General features: G+C 42.9%; 1 protein-coding gene across 1 annotated transcript in view; it reads left to right on the top strand.

Annotated features, from left to right (window-relative positions):
- Positions 1-21,085, top strand: part of MEX3C (mex-3 RNA binding family member C) — a 31,776-nt gene extending 10,691 nt beyond the window's left edge. The window contains exon 2 of the mRNA XM_058043108.1: positions 19,869-21,085. Within this exon, the coding sequence (XP_057899091.1) occupies positions 19,869-21,085 (1,217 nt within the window). The remainder of the gene's footprint in view (positions 1-19,868) is intronic.
- Positions 21,086-21,384: the final 299 nt, after the last annotated feature.

Genomic DNA, 21,384 nt, shown 5'->3' with positions numbered 1-21,384 from the left:
TTTCTCATCCAATTGCTTTGCATGTGTCTGTGCCCTAGCCCGCAGTGTTGTCAGTTGTAGTGCAGCTTAGTCTGCCTTGAGCAAGGCTGGTCAGAGCTGCATCCTTCACAGATCGTTCTGCTCTCTGTAAAAATAAAGATGCATATTCTCTTCCTAGCAGACATCCTAACCAGCTGGTTACATTATTATACTTTTCACTAGACCAGGTTGTGCAAAGCCCCATCCAACCTGGCCTTGAACACTTCCAGGGATGGGGCATCCACAGCTGCTCTGGGCAACCTGTTCCAGTACCTCACCACCCTCACAGGAAAGAATTTCTTCCAAATATCTAATCTAAACCTATTCTCAGTTTGGATCCATTCCCCCTTGTTCTATCACTACATGCTCTTGTAAATAGTCTCTTTCCATCTTTCTTGTAGGCTCCCTTCAGGTACTAGAAGGCCACAATTAGGTCACCCCAAAGCCTTCTCTTTGCCAGGCTCAACAATCCCAGTTCTCTTAGCCTTTCCTCATAGGAGAGGTGCTTCATCCCTGTAATCTTGGTGGCCTACTCTGGACTCCAACAGGTCAATGTCTTTCCTGTGCTGGGGACCCCAGAGCTGTATGTAGCACTGCAGGTGGGGTTTCATGAGAGCAGAGGGAGAGAATCACCTCTCTTGCCTTGCTGCCCAGGCTGCTTTTGATGCAGCCCAGGATACAATTAGCTTTCTGGACTGTAAGTGCACATCGCTGGCTCATGTCCAGCCTCTCATCCTCCAGCACCACCAAGTCCTTCTTGGCAGGGCTGCTCTTGATCTCTTCATCTCCCAGCCTGGATTGCCCTGACTCAGGTGCAGAACCTTGCACTCAGTCCTGTTGAACCTCATGAGATTCTCATGGGCCCACTTCTCAAGCTTGTCTGGGTCCCTCTGGATGGCATCCCATCCCTCAGGTGTGTTAACAGCACCACTCAGCTTGGTGTCATTTGCAAATTTGCTGAGGGTGCACTCAATCCCTTTGTCTATGTAATTAATGAAGATATTAAAAAACACTGGTCCCTGTACAGACCCCTGAGGGACACCACTTTTTACTGATGTCCATCAGGACTCTGAGCTGTTGACTGCTACCTTCTGGATGCAACTGTCCAGCCAATTTCTTATCCATTTAACAGTCCACTCATTGAATCCATCTCTTTCCAATTTAGAGAGAAGGATGTTGTGTGGGACTCTGTCACAGGCCTTACAGAAGTCCAGATAGATGATACCTGTAGCCCTTCCCTTGTGCACTGATGTAGTCACTCCATCATAGAAGGCCACGAAGTTGGTCAGGCAGGACTTGCCCTTGGTAAAGCCATGCTGGCTGTCCTGAATCACCTCCTTGTCTTCCATGTATGTGCCTTAGCATAGCTTCTAGGAGGATCTGTTCCATGATCTTCCCAGGATTATCTTGAATGAATTCAGATAAGTTTTATGCCAGACTCCTCTGTACTGCAGTACTTTTTTTATGTAGGGGTGATGAGATTGAAATGCTACTTCTGACAGATTTCCACAAAGATTAGGTTTATATTCTTTCTGTTGCTGTCTGAGGTATAAAAAGAACTTGAAAGTCTGCAGTCTAAAAACATCAGCTCTGAAATACCAGGAATGCGGAATTTGATCTAGGCTTTGCTTGAGGCCTCATTACTGTGTCTGAGAGCGTGTTTTTTCTAAGTCCTAACTGAAAAAGTAATGATAACCAGAATTCCACAGTATTCTTTATCCAAATTTAATTTTTTTGCACAGTGGAAGAGAATCTCTAGACACTTTATCAGACCAAAGGAGCTTCTGAGTTCTAAGCAAGATATAAACAAGGAAAGACCTTATGGTGCACGCATTTAACATTTTTTCCATTGTGTGTGAGTTTCAGAAATAAATACAGCACTTAAGGCAGTGGTGTTCCCACAGCCCTGCTCTAGGTTTCTGGATTCCAGATTAGAATCATAGAATGGTTTGGGTTAGAAGGGACCTTCAAGATCATCTAGTTCCAACCCTCCCCTGCCATGGGCAAGGGGTGCCTTTCACCAGATCAGGTTGCTCAGGGTCCTATCCAATCTGGCCCTGAACACTTGCAGGAATGGGGTATCCACAACTTCTCTGGACAATTTGTTCCAGCGCTTCACCACTGTTTGAGTAAAGAATTTCTTCCTAACATCTCCTCTAAACCTGCCCTCTTTCAGTTTAAAACCATTGCCCCTTTTCCTGTCACTATCTGCTTGTATAAAGAGCCCCTCTCTCTCCTTTTAATAAGCCCCTTAAGATACTGGAACGCTGCAATGAGGTCTCTCCGAAGCCTTCTCTCCATGCTGGACAATCCCATGCCTTTCTTCATAGGAGAGAGGTGCACCAATCCTCTGATCATCTTTGCGGCCACCTCTGGACCCACTCTAACAGGTCCACATCTTTCTTGTGCTGAGGACCTCAGACCCCTGGATGTGATACTCCAGGTGGGGTCTCAGAAGGGCAGTGTTGGGGGGGTAGAATCACCTCCCTCGACCTGCTGGGCATGTCTTGCTGCAGCCCAGGGTCTCGTGTGGGCATTTTTGCTGGCAGCTGTGCACAGATGTGGGATGCCACAGCTATAGAAGGCATGGAGTGCTTGAAATGTATTTTGTGGTTGATAGTTGAAACTATGTTAGAGGTTGCTGGGTTACTGTGACAGTAGTTCAATGTGTTGCTGCTCAAAGCATTTACATCACTGGAAAAGGATTAAGACTTTAATGAATAAGTTAAGTGTTCCTTCAAAGTTGTGTATTATTTCTAAAACCTGGCAGATTTTTGTGCCTTTGTTTTATTTTTTTTAAATGTTATTTTTATTAATCTGAAATGTTCTCAGCCTTTTCTTATTCCCCTTGCCTCTCGAGAAATGAAGTTGACAGACACTTTTTGAGGTAGTGCAATATATTTCTTTGTAGTCTTTGAGGTAGCAAAATCTCAAAGGTGAACAACAAAGGAAAAGATTTTTGTATCCTTTTATTCTTTTAAAGGCATGCGACTGGGAGCCAGGAAAACTAGATTCCATTCCTGGCAGTGTATAGGCTTCCTGTGTGAATTTAAACTAGCTGTTGAATCCACCCTTTGCTAACTTGGCCAGTCATCATGCTGAGCAGAAAAGCTACTTCCTTTGCTGTCAGCAGCTAAAAATCTTGCATGCACAAAGTTGCATTGGTTTAAAAACTAAAATCAAGTTAGAGAAAGTGCTCTTGAAAAGTGGTAGCAAGAAAGCTGTGTTGCTGAGGAGGTGACTTGGTTTGCATGAGAAAAGCTGGAATTAAATAAGCAGGTATCCAGACTTAAAAAGCTTTCGGAGGTCTCATTTAGAAGGTTTTGTTTTAATCTCTAAATCATGTGAAGGACTTGGGAAAGCCTTCTGTGGATCACCTGAAAACTGTTTCCCTTATGTATAGTTGGTGATGCTAAGTCTTCAGTGCCTCCTGCACTTTGCACTTGAAGTAAGACACATTTAAACACTAAAATCTCTTTTGAATAATGCAAAAAGAGGGGTAGTGTCTAAAGACAAACAGAAAACCTGAAAGATGCTGGAAGGGACCAAGTCTGTCCTGTAGACATGCTGCATCCCTGAGTATATTGACTGTCTTCAGATAGTGATTGCTGGAATATATTTAATACATTCCAGTGTTTTGACTATCCAAGTAATGTGATTTTTCCAAGTGTTTATATCCTCGATAAAACGGACAATAGTGGATTTTCTCCCTAAAACATCACTAGAGTTGGGAGCTGCTTAACTCTAAAGTAACACTTCTATACAGATTTAATGATCTGGGACTCTTTTTTGTTTGTTTTTGAATATGGGCTCTTGAGCAAAATATTACTTTGCTTAAAATAATCCTGGAAATTGAAACAAAACCATAATTGTGATAAGTTGGTAGCTGATAACTATCTAACATAGCTGAACAGCCAAATAAAAGCAATAGCTATCACTCGGGTAGTGGAAAAGTGCTAAAGCAACCCTAGAGTTATATATATTATAATAAAATATAATAATAGTAATATAATCCTAGACCTTATGTTAGGATATCTATGTACTGTATTTAGCTATTAAGGGATTAATTATAGTCCTTTCAAAAATACTGAATATCTGGTTTTATGTCTCAATGTGTTGTGATAATAGCATTACTGAATTATTGACAGTACTTATATAGCCTTGACTGGTTATTAATTACCTGTAAGGAGTAGTCAGCATAAGCATAGCTAACTAACCTGAATTGCATGTTTGTTGGTTTTGGGGTTTTTTTTAAACTGGATTCTTAAGATTTCTACTTTCATGGATAAGTTTAATTTGTATGACAGAAGTTGCCATGTATCTCGGTGCCAACTGATTGCCACAGACAACAAAGACCACAGGTTCAACTAATTTAAGTGAAAAAGGCAATTACACTTCATATTATTTTTTTGCATCTTCTATAACAAGCCGGTTATTAAATGTTGTATTAAATGCCTTGTTCTGAAGACTGAAATAAAATTTGAGGTATTTGTTGGAAAGCTATTTTTCTAGATAGTTGAAGTCTTGTCATTTTTAGAGCCTGAAACTTCAGGATCTGAAACATGTGAGCATGCTGTGGCCTGGCATAATCTGAAATTACTGCTGAATTTTCAATGGCCTATTGCTCTGATACCATGTAACAAATGTGATTTCAGTTATGTTATTTGTCATTTCTGCTATGCAAAGATCCAACTCAAGTTGTGGAGTGTGTTAGAAAGGTGCAAGTTTTCCAGCTGGGATTGTAAATCCTTGCTCATAAATGCTGTTGTTTTCTGGCTTCTTGGGTGGGAAGGACACCAAACACAGTGCACACTCAGGAGACTTTGTGTAGTCTGCCAGAAATTCTGTAGATTTTAATGCGTGAATGCATAATAAGATTATTTTTTTAATGAAGCTGAAATTAAAAATCTTGGAAGGTAAAATACCAATTTCTAGTTGTCTGGTCCTTTTGATTTTCTTGTAAAATTGCTGTGTTATAAAAGAGTATGGTTTTCTTTTTTATGTTTATAACATACACATAAAAAAGAAATACTGATTAATGTGCTTCTGAACTGCACTGGATTAACTTGTCTGGCATGAGAAAATGGATGAATTCTTTTAAGCTGTTAGTAAAGTCACAGAATCACAGAATTTTCAAGACTGGAAGAGACCTATAAGATCATCTAGTCCAGCCGATGTTCTAACTGTTCAACTAGATCATGGCAGCAAGTGCCACATCCAGTCTTTTTTTGAATTCTTCAAGGGATGATGCCTCCACCACCTCACTGGGTAAATGATTCCAGTTTCTGACCACTCTTTCTGTGAAGTATTTCCTTCTTACTTCTAACTTACATCTAGCTTGACGACTCTTGAGACTGTGTCCTCTTGTTCTATCCGTTGTTGCCCGGAGAAAGAGGCCGACCCCCAGCTCACTACAGCCACCCTTCAGGAAGTTGTAGAGAGTGATGAGGTCACCTCTTAGTCTCCTTTTCTCCAGGCTGAACAACCCCAGCTCCCACAGTCGCTCTTCATATGGCTTGTGTTCCAAGCCCCTTATTAGTTTCGTTGCTCTCCTCTGGACACGCTCAAGTAACTCGACATCCCTCCTAAAGTGAGGGGCCCAGAACTGGATGCAATACTCCAAGTGAGGCCTCACCACTGCCGAGTACAGGGGAAGAATGACCTCTCTGTTCCTGCTGGCCACTCCATTTCTGATACTGGCCAGGATGGCATTGGCCCTCTTGGCTACCTGGGCACACTGCTGGCTCATATTCAATCGACTGTCAACCAGCACCCCCAGGTCCCTTTCCACCTGGGCACTATCCAGCCACTCCATCCCCAGCTTGTATCGGTACAGGGGATTATTATGGCCGAAGTGCAATACTCGGCACTTGGACTTATTGAAGTTCATCCCGTAGTCGGCAGATGTTGAGTGTTTCCCTGTCTCAGCCTGTTACCCTCTCTTCTAGTACACTGTGGTCTGAATTTCTGGAAAAGAAACTTTGTTCTAAACAAGGTGTTGGCTATCTCAAACATCTTAAATTTTGTTTTCATGCAATGCTTCCATCCCATACAGCCAGTTTCTAATTGCAGGCAAAAAATTTAGCAGGGATAAGGTTGCAAACTTCCTGTAACAAAAAATGTTGCTGAGCCCTAGTACACTTTTATTTAATCAAAAGAAAAGGTCAAAGAGCTCTAAATCAAGCATTTGTTTCCAATTTCAGGTATTCCTTAATGTCTTCATTTTCTCTTTCATGTATTCTTTTAAAAGCATGAGATTTTGTCAGTGTCTGAGATCTGTTTCCTTTACTGGTGTGAGTCAGTAGTTCTCAGGTCTGCATCAGGTTCTCCATTTCTCTTTTGAACAGACACGTTATCTGCTACTTTTTACCTTCTAGAACCTTTGACAGTATATTGTGGAAAACACAGGTCTAGCAGCATTTTTGAATCAAGGTTTTGGTGTAAGTGAAGATTTGCATAGTCTTTTGCAACCTTCCTTTATTGACATGTCATTATAGAACGCGATATAGCACAAAGTACCACGACTCCATCAGAAGGGTGCAAGAGAGATTTATTACAGCAACATGTTGCTTTTATACTTTTTCAAGATATTTACATTTACTTAACATACACATTCACTGTCCATTGGTTATAAGAAAGAAACAAAATTCTCAGTAGGTGATCAAGGAGCCACTGTCATTCTGTGAGCCAGCTAGAGTCCGTATCTTTTAACTTTGTCTCCTTCATCATGTCTCCATGGTGACAACCTTGGTGTCTTCCTCAGGAGAGATATGGGGCAGTTTCTATGTGGTTCTTGAACCACAGCTTTTTTTTTTTTAGAAGAGGGAAATATTTATGAGAGCTTTTGAGTAGCCTTCTCTTGGAAAGCTTTCTCAACATCATCAGAGACTCTTAAAGCTGCCCACATTTCCCATCTCTTAGCTTGGCACTAATAGGATCAAACAAAGTCCTGCTTCCTTTGATCTGGCACAGCCAAGTGGTCGACCTCAATTCCTTGGCTCTTGGTTAAAGCACTTGAGATCTCCTGACTCCTCTGTCCTGGTACCTAGGCAAAGCCTGTGTGGCTGCAGCACCTCTGGTGCACTTGAAGTGCTGGTCTGGAAAGTATCTCATATAAAACCACTTCTACAGCTCCAGCTGGATAATGACAAGTTAGGTAACTCATGTATCATCTTCGCTTTGTATTTTTTACATGTGCTAATGCCAAGTAAGTGGTCAGTTGCTCCTCAGAAATGGGTGTGATGGAATTATAATGGGAGCAGTCTTGATCCCTATGTATAACATAGAAACATAGAATATCCTGAGTTGAAAGTGACCCACAAGGGTCATCAAAGTCCAACTCCTGGCCCTGCATGGGACAACCGGAAAAATTGCACCATGTGCCTGAGAGTATTGTCAAAACACTTCATGAATTGTCAGGGTTGGTGCTGTGATCACTTCCCTGGGAAGCCTGTTCCAGTGCCCAGCCACCCTGGGTGAAGAACCTTGTCTTAATGTCCAACCTAAACCTCCTCTAACACAACTTCAGGCCATTCCCTTGGGTCCTGCTACTGGTTACCGGAGTGGAGATTTGTGCCTGCCCCTCCACTTCCCTGGAAGTTGTAGACTGTGATGAGGTCTCCCCTTAGTATCTTCTAGGCTGAACAAGTCAAGTGACCTTAACTGCTCCTTGTATAGCTTCCTCTCCAGATTCTTCATCATCTTTGTTGCCCTCCTTTGGATACTCTCCAATAGCTTTATAGCTTTCTTATATTGAGGTGCCCAAAACTGTGCACAAAACTTGAGGTGAGTCTGTGGTGGGTTGACCTTGGCTGGACACAAGGTGCCCATCAAGCCACTCTATCACTCCTGCTTCCCAGCTGGACAGGGGAGAGAAAATAAGATGGAAAACAACTTGTTGGCTGAGATAAGGCAGTTTACCAAGGCAAAAGTAAAAGCTTGTGTGTGCACAAGCAAAGAGGAAGAAAAATTTTTTATTTTCTACTTTCCATCAGCAAGTGATGTCTAGCAGGGCTTCAGCATGTGTAGCAGTTGCTCCAGAAGGCAAACATCATAAGTAAGGAATACCCCTCTTCCTCCTTTTCTTAGCTTGTATAGCCCTTATGGAATATCCCTTTGGTTAATTTGGGTCAGTTGGCCTAGTTGTGTCCCCTCCCAGGATCTTGCCCACTCCCAGCCCCTAATGGGGGGAATTTTGAGAGACAGCACTGATGCTGTGCCAGAGCTGCTCAGCAGTATCCAAAACACTGGTGTGTTATCAACACACTTCTAGCTACCAATGCAAAGCATAGCACTGTGAGGACTACTTTGGGGAAATGAACTCTGGCTCAGCCAGACCAAATACAGAGCCATCTTGATATGTTCCACAGGCAGGCACAGAGGTTTGGTAACTGCAAGTCCTGGTTTGGGACAGATTTGGGAGGGAACTTCCTGAAGAGGTCTCCTCTAGAAAGCAAATTCAAGCGGCCCCTCCCCCAACCAGTTTGGGAGGTAAACCTCCTTCAAGAAAAGTGGAAAACGCTGTTTATTTAACAAGCTAAGTACTCACAAACATGAAAAAATGAATAATATTAAACAATGGAACCTCTCGTCGTTCTGACGAGATGGCAAATTCAGAGAGAGTCCTTCTCGTGGGGTGTAGCTCGGCTCGCTCAGTCTCTTATCAGTCCCTCCTGCACTGGAGAATGCCGCATCCTGGGCCCCGGTGGGCCACAGGTGTGAGCTCACAGTGCTTTGCTGGGTTTTTGGTCCAGAGCAGGGCTGATCGGTTCCAAGAAAAAGAAAAGCCACAGTCTGAGGCACTTCTCTGCCTTAGTTAGCTAAAAAACTAACTACCAGCAAAGGAGAGCTCTCTTCTGCTGTCTGTGCTGCAGGCAACAGTGAGAGAATGCGGGGGAGCAAGTGCAGTTTCTGCAGACAAACTGCGCGCGCTTCTTCTCCCCCTCAGATCTAGTTTTAAAGGAGCAGAACTCAATATCCAGCATAAACAAAACAGATGATTGGGGATACAAGCATCATAAAGTCACCCCAGGACACTGCAGTGGATCTAAAAGCTTGTGATTGCAGGGGTGAGTTGTTGATGGGTCAGGAGGCAAGGAAAAATATCTTTAGTATAAAATGCTCTGATTTTTTTTTATTATGTAGTGAAAGGTTCAAGAGTTAAGGGCCAGGAAAGATCACTCACAGATAGCTATCACTGGCAAAACAGACTCAACTTGTGGATATTAATTGAATTTATTGCTAACAATATCAGAGCAGGATAATGAGAAGTAAAATGAGACCTTAAAAACACCTTCCCCCCACCCCTCCCTCCTTCCTGGGTTCTTACCTCCTCCCCCACCATTGCAGGGAGACATGGAATGGGGGTTATGGTCAGTTCATCATGTCACCAAAAATGTCAGGTGTGGCGGTTTTGGTTGAACCGGGCAGAAATACTAATTAAGTGTAGTGGTTTTGGTTAGCCAATCCGAGTTTCCCGGCCAATGCACCAATTAATGTACCGGGTGTAGTGCTGGCCAAATGCCAGTGCACCCACTAGAATTATTTTCTCATTTTCTGCTGTGAGATAAGGATTAGGAGAGCAAAGCAGGCTCAAAACTTTGAAGGGTATAAAGAAAACTTTATTAACAGAACTAAAAATAAATAGTAAGAAATCAGAATAAACCTTCAGGTCACTTCTCCCATCAGCTCTTCTTTCTTTTCCTACTGACAATGTAAAGAGACAAATTTGTTGTTTTCAGTCAGTTTACCACTTTTAAAATAATCTTTCTTCAGTTCACTTAGGGAAAGGCATCTCTCCTGCCATGCCATGGAGACTTTTCCACAAGAAACAGTTCTCTCATGGTTTTAATTATCATGAATAGCACCTGCCTGGAAATCTGCAATCGTGAAGTCCCTCCCATGGTTTGGTAGTCTTCCCACAACTACCACCATGGGTCATCTCAGCTTATTGGGGTGCAATTTTAAGGATGAGCTGTTCTAGTATAGAAACAAACGTTCTCTTTTATCTCTGGGAACAGAGATTTTCTTCTCCCATCCCTGGGGCCAGGTTTCTCATCTCTCTGTTCAAGCTTCTCATTAGATCACAGCTACGTCAACATCTGCTTGCTTCAACACTGGTGCTTCTGCTCACGACTATGGCTAGAACGCTACATCCCCTCAATGTATTCCATGAATTACGAGGGGGAAAAAAAGAGGCTGATGTATCAATTATATTATCACCATAGTCTTACAAGATAATTTCAGCTCAAAACTAAGGCATCTCCTCATTCTCCTCCCATCTGGTATTTGACTCCTTCGCTGACCCCATGTTGTTTTCTTTGTGTGTCTTCACTCTTTCCTTTTTCTCTCACTCGAGAGAGGATTGATGTCTGCAAATTTCATCTGTGCACTAAGAGAGTTAATATCTCGCTCAGGCCTGTGAATGGTCATGTGATCTCTGCGGGTGGCGGCTGCTCTCGTTTCCTGGCTGTTTTCCAACCCTGCCGCATTTAATTCCAGCCGCGGGGCTGCTTTCTGCGTGGCCGGCTCAGCCCGCAGCGCGGCTGAGATTCTGCCGCCGCTGAGTTCCAACCACAGCCGGCAGGCCAGGCCGCCTCTGCTCGGCTTCGGGTGGAGCTGAGCTGGGCCCGGCTTTGGCTGTGAGCTGCCGAGCCATCCTGCTGGTACCGCAGAAAATCATGCGTCTGAGAACAGAGGTGGCCCTGCAGCCCTGCACAGAAAACGCCCCTGAAACTTATCAGGGTTAGTTTAGCAAAACTTAAAAGTTTCAGTAATCTAATAATCACACTCTAACAATAAAAGAAAATTAGCTATATGCTGGCCAGAGTGGAAAACTACACTTCTTAACTTCTTATGATTAATTAAAACAGTTTAAAAGTTAATTAAAGCTATTAATTAGAAAAAAATAATTAGGAAAGTTATATAATTTCCAACAATCACATGTTGTTCCTGCTGCTGCTCAGGGAGAAGAGTCCTTCCCCTATTCCAGCATGGGATCCTTTCCATGGGAGACAGTCCTTCATGCTTGTAATATATAATGTAAAATAATTCATGCTTAAGGGGAAATGTATAAAATAAAAATTGTAAAATGAATTTAACATCTAACGAGCCTCTGACCACGAACAACCTGGAGACAGATTACCACATTGGAATTATGAAACTCCTGGTGGTAGCAGTAGAAGAATGCCTCATTAACTAATAAAAGGAACATGGCTGGTGCAGAGATGGGCTTCCTCCGGAACCATCAGGGAACACCCAAGGACGATCAGCACTTGATAGATATCATCAATCAAGATAACCAAAGTCGTCTAGAAACATACATCTGAATACATCTCCTGACATGATCAGCGCCTGCCACTACTCAGGAAACAGCAATTGTCCAACCCTGCACAGTGAAAGAAAACTTCATACATGTGCGGGATTACAAGATTACAAAAGGAATCAGGGCACCTCTGCCTCAGGCATAAAAAACTGTATAAAACAGCCCTGCTGGAGACGGCATTCGTGAACAGAGGGAGATCTGGTGCAATAGAGGTTGGATCTAGGTTCACCCAGCGCTGATCCCGGGCTCCACGCTGTCTCTTTGACTGTGGTTTTTGAGGATTGTATTTTGGTCGTGAAAATAAAATCTTTCACATTTATTAATTTGGCTTTCTTGTTGATCATTTATAACAATGATGATGGGCTTCATAATGTAAGTCCATCCCACAAGCAACAGTTCTCAATGAACTGTTCCAATGTGGCCCCCTTTTCATGGGGTGCAGTGTGGTAGCTAGGGAAGAGGCGCTGCGGAAGATTTCGCGATGTCACGGAAAGCCAGGACCCTCGGTTCCCCATAGATAAGACCCTCAGGTACTCATAGATAAGAAATTAACATAGGAATGTGGTCCCACTAACAATAGGAATGTTGCCCCACTGAAGCCAGTAACTTGCCATCCCTTACCCAGTACTTTTCCATTCCCTACTAACCATAGGTAAGAAGGACAAACCCCTTTTTGACGTAGAGACCCCTTAGACTATAAGACCCCATGAGAAGAAATAATAAACGCCTTTTGACCGTCCACCACATTGGTGTCTGCGTATGTCATTGGCCCAAACGGCCCTAGAGAGAGGGCTGTCGAGCTGTACCTCAGAACCAGGTCGCCTGCCTTGATCTAGAAGGCAACAGTGCAGTCCTTCAGGCACAACCTACTCCAATGTTGGTCCCCTACAGGGTCAGAAGTCCTACCAGGAAACCTGCTCTAGTGTGGGCTCCTCTCTCCACAGGTCCCTGCCAGAATCCTATTCTAGTGCAGGCTTCCTACAGGGTCACAGCCTTTTTTTGAGCATCTACCTGCTCCCATGTGGGTCCATCTTGGAGCTGGCTGGCATTGGTTCTGTCTGGCAGAGGGGAAGTTTCTGGCAGCTTTTTACAGAAGCCACCCCTGCAGCCCCCTGGCTACCAAAACCTGGCCACACAAACTCAGTATAATGTAGATCAGCATCTTTTGCAAGTATAGAGAAATTACCATCTTCCTTAAATCAACTAATTATATTCAACAGCCAGTTAAAAATTAAATTGTCAAGAGTTAAAATTTTCTACTGCATTAATTAAAACAAGGTGTGAGATGAAATTAATTGATCTTAGTTGAAAGGTGATAGTAACGAGTGTCCATCAACTGACTAGACAACAGGTAGTATTTAAAATGGCTTTAATAACCCAGCGAAATGCCACAAATGTTCTGGTTTTAATTTTCTTGTGTAGCCAGCCTGCTTAAGGAAGTTTAGCCATTAAACAATTTAGAATAGGTTTTCATTTTCTCTCCCAATGCAGCTTCATCTCTGCTTAATAAATGGGGCATTTATCTTTTTTGTACTGTATAATCACAAACTGTAGAAATACTTTTAGTTATTTCACAACTGAGAGGAAACGTTCTGTTTAAACAAAAGAATGCAGCTTGGGAACGAACAGCTCTTCTGAAATATGTCAAGCAGTCATTTTTAATGAAGTAGATTATTTTTTCCTTCTTTGTTAATCAGGTGTGCAGTGTTATGCTTTGCAGACTGGCAGCTGTTTGCCTTGTGGTACTACCATCCAATGTTTCAGTCAGGTAACAAAGGATTTGCACAGTCGCAGGGGTTCTTGCTTTCTGATTAAAAATTTGTGGCAACCTAGCAATGAAATAAGGGCTGTGCCAGCTTAACAGACTCTCCCTTTAAAGCTGTGTGCATATACAGCTGTTGCAGGCTGTCACGGTTTGATGCTAGCACAATGCCAGTGCCCCCATGAAAATACATTCTCCCTGGTGTCCGCTGTGAGATGTGACCAGGAATAAGCAAAGCAGGCTCCCACTTAGAAATAAAGAAGAGAAAACTTTATTAACCTACAACTATATGTAAAAAGAAACACACAGAAAGAATGAAAACCTTCCAAAAACATTTCCTCCTTCCCCCACCAAATTTCCAATACATCCATCCCTCAGATCACAAACTCTTGGTCTATCACCACCCTTTAGATAATCAATTCTCAGTTTATCAAGTAGTGAGGAGTCTCTCTTGTGCCATAGGCTTCCCCTGGAAACACAGTTGAGACCTCTTGTGTTTCCTGTCACACGTGGCACTGCCTGGAGATCATTTGCCATCGTGACATCTTCCTTCCATGCCCAGTGCTCTTACCACTGCACATGGACCAGGGCTGCTTCTAGGGTTTTCCTTTTAAGGATGCTTTGTCCAGTTCCAAAAAGAGCACAGTCTCTCACTTTCGGGACACCAGTCCCCCCCAAATTTCACCCTCTGGGGCCGAGGGGTCTCAGGAACAGAGATCCTCTCCTCCACTGAAGATCGAGGGCACCAACCACCATCCTCCTCATCCGTTGTCTCTGTTCATGCACTCTCATAACATCACTGCACTCTCTTGGCTCCAAGCCATTGCCTCCCCCTAGATGCAGTCTCTGTGTCACAAGAAAAAAATGTTTCTGTCCATGGCTATACAAGAAAAGTTCAGCCAAAGGCCACTTCATCATCTGCCACCTAGGATTCTTCTCAACTTCTCTCAGACATCTTTCACTTGCACAATCCTGCATCATACTTGCTCATTTCCTGCTATTCATCCCTATCTCTCTTCTCATTCAGGAGAAGGACCAGCATTTGTAAGGTTTCCATCATCCAAGAAAAGGGTTAAAAATCTCAGGCTCTGCCTGTCCAGAACGGCTGCCTTGCCGAGCACCTTCTCGCCCCACCCCCCCTTCTCCTCGGCCTGCTATCAAATTTCAAGGTGGCACAGGCACAGACACTGGCTCTCCCTCTCTCTCCTGGGGGGATGGCTGCCGGATGACTCTCCAATGTTCCTCCACCCTTCCATCCTTCAAGGGCCTCTTCACCTCCCCTCTCTGTCCAAGGCCCTACCTCACCCGCCTGCATGGCTTCCCCTCTCCCACCCAGCCACAGCAGCTGGGCAGAGGAGAGGTCTGACCTGTTTCCTTGCCGGAACCCAAGAGGAAATTTTCCTGGGAGTGCTCTGCTTTTAACCCCCTGTGTTCTCAGAGGCGTATCCATGTCCCCAGTGGCCACATCAGGTGCCAATATTTAAATCTGAGCACCTATTGGTTTGACCACAGCATCCCAAAAAATCTCACTTCTTCTCAAACCATGACACAGGCTCATAGAAAACAAATCCCTGTATGTTCCTGTCAACACACTTGGCAATGCTATGCCATCCCCTGCTGGTCTGGAGGGACTTCCCAGACCTTGCCCTTGCTTTCTAGGCAAGAAATTAGCTATGGCTGTGCTAGCAGCTCATTGTTTGGGGTTGATGTGAGTAATTATTCTGTTGCTGCCTTTTTACTTGGTGTCAGCTTATTATGGTGGTCAGAGCACTAAAGACTGTATTCAGAATAGAGGCTGTAATACAATATTGTCTTTTATCAGATAACTGCAAAGCTACTGAAAAATATATTCCTGCAAACTATGGCTTTCTATTTAGTGCTGATGGTCTGTGAGATCTGTGGTTGCTCTGGGGACAAGTTGAAGGATGCCAGACTTGGTCAGGGCTGCTCGTCAGCCCCCCCTCCTGTTTAAGAGAAGAGTTGGTGCTAATACAGCTTCACCCTGCTTGCTGCTTTTCCAGCCTAGGCTGTACTGGTAGCTTCACACACTATTTGTGTTGGAAGAGCTGCAGGAAGTTCTCAGTTTTGATCCCCTTAGCTAGTTACTTGTCAGGAGCAGGGAAGGAAAACATACTGATTTCATTTGATTGTGGTTCACAGGGGCTGCTCACTGATTTTTTACCCACCATGACTTCCAGGCTTCTATTTGGATAAATTTCTTTCAACTTTTTTTTCCTAGATCCCTCTGTAATTGGGGAGGCAAAATTAAATAGACATGATGGTAAGAAGGTTTAAGTTCCTGTGTGTGCCTGAACCCCAGTTTTGCAGCACTTGGCAAGAGGAATGTGGTATAAGGTGTGTGTCCCTGCTGTGACAGGTTGCATTTTGCTACTGTTGATAATTGGAAGGATTAAGGACTTCTGTCCTGTGGTGAGAGGGGATGCCACACAACAAAGGGAACCTCATCTATAAATTGATCCTTGTCCCATTCCCACTGTGTGACATGGAGGGGAATTCAGCAGAAGAAAGAAACTGGGGGAAGGTTACATTTCTCCATGGCTGTGCAGAACAGGAGTCTGGAATGCTTTTTTGGGGTGGTTCTTGGCTTATGGCAGCAGCTCACCTGATGTGGTGTGAAGCAGGTGTGCACAGGCTTCCCACTGTGGTTACTTGGCTCTGCTGGCTTCATTGGGGAGTTTCCTTCATGGATTGAATGGCCTGAGATTGGGTTTGATGTCTCTCATCCTGTTAGTGATGATGAAAGGTGAAAAGGGGAGAGAGGGCTGAGCTGGTTGTTGCTGTGTTATGGGTGAGGACTGCCGGTGCTATGGCTGCTAAACTTAACTCATTTCAAGGGAAAAAAATTATTCTGTCTTCTTATAATCTCTTTTTAATTAGGAAGTATTTGATAATTTCAAATTGGCAGTGTATGAGGTAAACTATTCGATTAGAAATACCCTTAAGTTTCTTGAGGAGTATTATGTTCACTGTGTGGTTAAAATGTACAGTCAAATAATCCTCTTAAGGGGAAAAAAAATGGGGAGAAGGCTTGAGAAGAATGATACAAATCGGCCAGCACAGGGTGAACACTGCCTACAGAACTTGGCTCAGGCTTGGCTCCTCGTCAGGTGCCTGGGCAAGCAAGCACTAAATTTTTGCCTAAATGAAAACAAACAAAAAGATTCTTGTTTTAACTGTGTCTGTATGTACTTATGGCTGAATGTGCTGCTTAGGAATGCTTATGCTGTTGAACCAAGGATGGTAACTGGTATTGAATAGACTTCTGTTATCACACCAAACTAAAATCACTTGAAAAGGTTTGATTAGATGAAATTTCTGGTCTAGAAGTCTCCTTTTCAGGCTTTTTTTTCTATGTACTTCAAAATCTTGGATACAAAAAACTTATTGCAAAAGTGTGGGTGATATATTTTTTCTTCCCCTTTGTCTTTCCCACTCTCCTGAGCTTAGATACAGAAACTTCTTGATTTATCCTTTGGCCCTGTGATTTCATAGCTGGCAGAGCTTGTCATTGTGGCTGCAGAATTGTTGGAGAGGGGATGGGATCAGCTGGGCTTTGCAGCATTGCCTCAGTAGTGACTAATGGCCGAGGGTGGGAAACCTGAGCAGCTGAGTAAAAGCAAAAAGAAAGGTCATTCGGCTAGAGTGGTATTATGGGCTACTGACCTTGTATTTTGACATGAGTGTCTTTTGCGGGGATTTCCAGCACTCCTTGTAGGCAAAATCTGGTGAGTATTGACTGACTCATTCAGAAATATTGGGTTTTGTATGTGGTGACTTTTTTCAGTTCTTCCTAACTTTTCAGATACAGATTGAGAGTTGGTCTTGATGGTCTGGGGAGTCAGCTTTCCACTGAAGCAAACTTTCTGATGTTTAAAAGTCTTATTCTGTTGCTACAAGGTTTTGAGGCAGTGTTTGGCCTCTGCTTTCTAGGTATGTGACTCATACCTTAAAAGCAAAGCTATACCCATCTTGGTCTATGCTGTTCTGCAGCCTGAGGAAGAAAGGCAAGAAGGCTTTTCTTTATACTGGAGTGGTTTGGAAATGTGACACTGGCAAAGCCATCTCTGGGAATTTGCAGGGAATGGAGTTGAAGGTGCATAATTCTAACTTAATTTGAATTTCTAAAATATCAGGAAAATCTTGTTTAAAATGTAAGCTGTAAGACTTGGTAAGGCAGTTTGGAATCTGGAATTAAGTGGGCTCTGAACTGTGATATATAATATAGAATTCTATTGCTATATAGATGTCTATGTCTAAATGCCTCTAGTATTCTTTAAATGTTGCCTCTGTAATTTTTCGGGAAATAAGGATATATACTTGGGTGGAATGGAGTAAATGAAAGTAATCTGTATATATTGAAGAATAATTGATACACAGCAGGAGACTGTGTTTAGGTGTTTCAGTAAAAAGTGTGAAAACATCAGTGACACCATTTTACAGATCCTTTGGGTTTAATGTTTGAGCCCACTATATTTTCTGAGTAACTGGGAAGGAATTGTTATAGATGAGTAAATGGTTGGCTCTCACAATTAAGGGGTAAACATTATATGTATGTTAAAAGAAGTTTTATAAATGTATAGTTATGTTACTGCAATGTGCTCCCCCCAGTATGTGTTATAATGGGATGGTCTTGGTAATCTGGGCATTTGGGAAGGTTGGCTTGTTACTATGGCAGCACCTGACCTCCAATCAGAATGTAAGAAAGTGACTTCTACCACTGGACAGCAAGGAAGGAGTTGACTGAGAAAGGCTCTAGGAGGCGCTAGAGATGTAAAAAGGCAAAGCATCCATCTTTAAGATGAGCCAGCCACGTGGTAGGCAGCCATGAGGGAGGTTCCCAGGCCTGTTCTTCCTTATTTAGTCCTTTTGTTGTATTATTGTTAAGGTTGAATAAACATTTGCAATTTTTAAAGTGAGCAGTTGTTTCTCAGAATGGGAATGGAGTGGGCAAGCAGATTTACTACAGGGAGAAATGCAAACAAAGAGATGGAAGGAGTAAAGGTATGTTGCAAGTGAGGTGCTGCTCTCTGGTACATGTAGGGAAATGGCATAGTTTCAAAGGATGTGTGCTTTGCCACCTCTGTAAGGCATCTCATATCCATTTTCCCTTTTTTTTTTATCTAGTAGAGCACTAATGCCTTCTCAGTGGGCTGTAGTGGGAGGTTGCGGCTTATGGGTTTGTTCTCTCCTGCTGACGCTGATCAACATGTTTGGCTCTCTGGTCTGTATCCCCTCCTTTGCACAGGTATGTCTGTGCCTCACACCCTCTCTTCTGGGAGCCCTCCTGTGCTCCTCCATGTGCTTTCTGGGGGAGGTAGGGCCTCTCAGAGCCCTCGATAGCTATTGAAGATTAATGAACTTTCTTTCCAGCTGTGTCATGAAAACAAAGGACTGTTGTGTTCAGCCTTTGTCCTTGCTATGTGCAGGGACCCTTCAAGAAGCAGCTCTTCCTCCCCTCTATTCCAACCAGCATCTGCATGTTTGCTGCTTTCTTTTTATTAGTAGATAGTACTGAATAAAGTGCATCTTTGTGTGGTTTTCTAACTGTACAATTTATTGCTTGTGATACCTTGGGTGCAAAGGACTAACAAAACACTATTTTGAGTACCCAAATGGTTATGAGATGCTTAAAGTAAATAAGGGAAAGGTAAATAAATTGCTGCAAGTGGAATGATGCTTAAAACACTTGATCTGAAAATGTTATAATTTTTTCAAGATGATGTTCACTGTAAAATAACACTTACTGTTACATGCTTTTGAGTTTGTTTACAATAGGATAAATTCAATTAAGACTGAATCCAGTAGACTGTCTTGCATGTCATGGACCTGCTTGTGTCTCTTCATTTTGCAATGCCTGCTTTTCTGGTCCTGTCATGGGTAAAAGGGGCTTCTGTATGTATTTCAAAATGCCTTGAGCATCTTGGGAAAGAGCCTGTTGTCACTGTGTCATGGCAAACTTTATAATTCAGTCCCCAAAAATCAAAGACAAATATTTCATTAACTTTCTGCTTTTATTTCAGACTGTATTTACTCAGTTAATGAATGAGAGAAATTCCATGTAGGCATATACTATTACATAGTAAGCCTTATTTGCATGCAACAAACTGCTTGAACTCCTACTTGACAGTTCAAGCAGTGGCTCCTTCATCTCCTGGGGAAGAATAAAGTTTTAAATAACACTTAGTGATAAAAGGAAGCAAATGAAGAGTTCTCAGTTAATTGATTTTATCTATACCCTATACCGGTTGCAATACAGACACTTCTCTCACTTGTAAATGCTTAATTTGCTTTTAGGTCATACTTGTTGGTGGAAGACTAATATATCAGCAAACTTGTGCGTGAACCTTTACTCCTTTTGCAGGATCTTAGAAATAACTGAAGTGTACCAAATCAATGGAAAAAATTTAAACCTACAAGTATGTATGGGATAATCACAAAGGTGGCTGATGGAGGAAAAAGTCATTCATGTTTATTCACCATCTAATAGCAATTGAGGAGTTGCTGGGCTAAACCAGCCCAAGAAACATTGCTAAAATAGTTTGTGGCTATAAGTATCAGAGGCCTGTTTGGAAATAATAGGTATAAGTTGATACTGGTTTTGCTGATGTGGCTTGCAGAGATGCAAACAGCTGCTTCTGGTTTCACCCTATGGTTTCTTGAAACTCTCAAACAGCTTAGATGGCTTTCTTGTGGCTTTCTAAACTTGGATGTCTTGCCAAACTTGTATATGTTTCCTTTAAACAGGTTGCAAAATAAAAGCACTAAGGGCCAAGACAAATACTTACATTAAGACCCCTGTTCGGGGAGAAGAACCAGTCTTTGTTGTCACTGGGCGAAAGGAGGATGTAGCCATGGCTAAAATGGAAATTCTCTCAGCTGCTGAACACTTCTCCATGATCAGAGCATCACGCAACAAGAGTGGTCCTGCTCTGGGAGGCCTGCCATGTACCCCTGATCTGCCAGGTCAGATGACAGTCCAAGTCAGGGTGCCTTACCGTGTAGTTGGGCTGGTGGTTGGACCAAAAGGAGCTACAATCAAAAGAATTCAGCAGCAGACCCATACCTACATAGTCACCCCCAGCAGGGACAAGGAGCCAGTCTTCGAAGTCACAGGAATGCCTGAAAATGTCACCTGTGCACATGAGGAGATAGAGATGCATATAGCCATGCGTACTGGGAACTACATCAAGCGGAATAAAGAGAATGATTTCCACTACAATGGTACAGATGTGAGTTTTGAAGGAGGCACTCTCAGGTCTGCATGGCTTGCTTCTAATCCTGTCCCTCTTAGTTGCACTAGAATGATTTCTAATTATAGGAATGACAGCTCCAGCTCCTTGGGAAGTAGTTCCACAGATTCCTGTTTTGGAAGCAATAGATTGGCTGATTTCAGCCCAACAAGTCCATTCAGCAAAAGCAACTTTTGGTTTGGAGAAACATTGCCTTCAGTGGGCATGGAAGACCTCGCGGTTGACTCTCCTGTTTATGACTCCTTATCAATGCCTTCCCAAACCATTTGGACTCCTGGCTTTGGTAGTGACCCTGCTATTAATACTAAGCCTCAATGCCGAGGGAGACAGCCATCTACTCCTTGCCTGTCACCCACATTTCCAGAAAGCCTGGATCATCCGCTGGCTGGGAGAGCGAATAATGACCCACCTAGCACTGGCCACCAAGTAGGCCTTCCTATCTACATTCCTGCATTCTCCAATGGCACCAACAGCTATTCATCTTCCAATGGTGGCTCCACATCCAGCTCACCCCCTGAGTCAAGACAGAAGCTCAACTGCGTGATGTGCTTCGAGAACCAAGTTGTTGCGGCTCTGGTCCCCTGTGGTCACAATCTCTTCTGCCTGGAGTGTGCCAACAAAATCTGTGAAAAGGAAGTCCCATTGTGTCCTGTTTGCCAGACAGCTGTTACTCAGGCAATTCAAATTCACTCTGAAATAGAGATATTATAGGGATATTATTATATGTGGACTTTTAAAGACTTGAAGTCATAGATGTAATGGTACCCTCTAGTAAACTTTTAAATGAATTCTGACTGTTTGACTTCCTTGGGATTAGACTGAAGTTATTAATAAATTTTTACTTTCTCAAAAGGCTGCTATGTTAACACTAAACTTAAGGGGTCTCTGTCTGGTACAGTGTAAGCAGATGGCATGTTTAGCAGAGATACATCTGGTATAATGTTATGGCACAGTGAGGGCAAGTTTTCATAAATTACACAACTGAAAAAAAACCTAAAAATTTCCAGGCT

This window comes from Melospiza georgiana, chromosome W (genome assembly GCF_028018845.1).
Source record: "Melospiza georgiana isolate bMelGeo1 chromosome W, bMelGeo1.pri, whole genome shotgun sequence".
NCBI lineage: Eukaryota > Metazoa > Chordata > Aves > Passeriformes > Passerellidae > Melospiza > Melospiza georgiana.
This window is presented reverse-complemented; position numbering and strand designations above follow the sequence as displayed.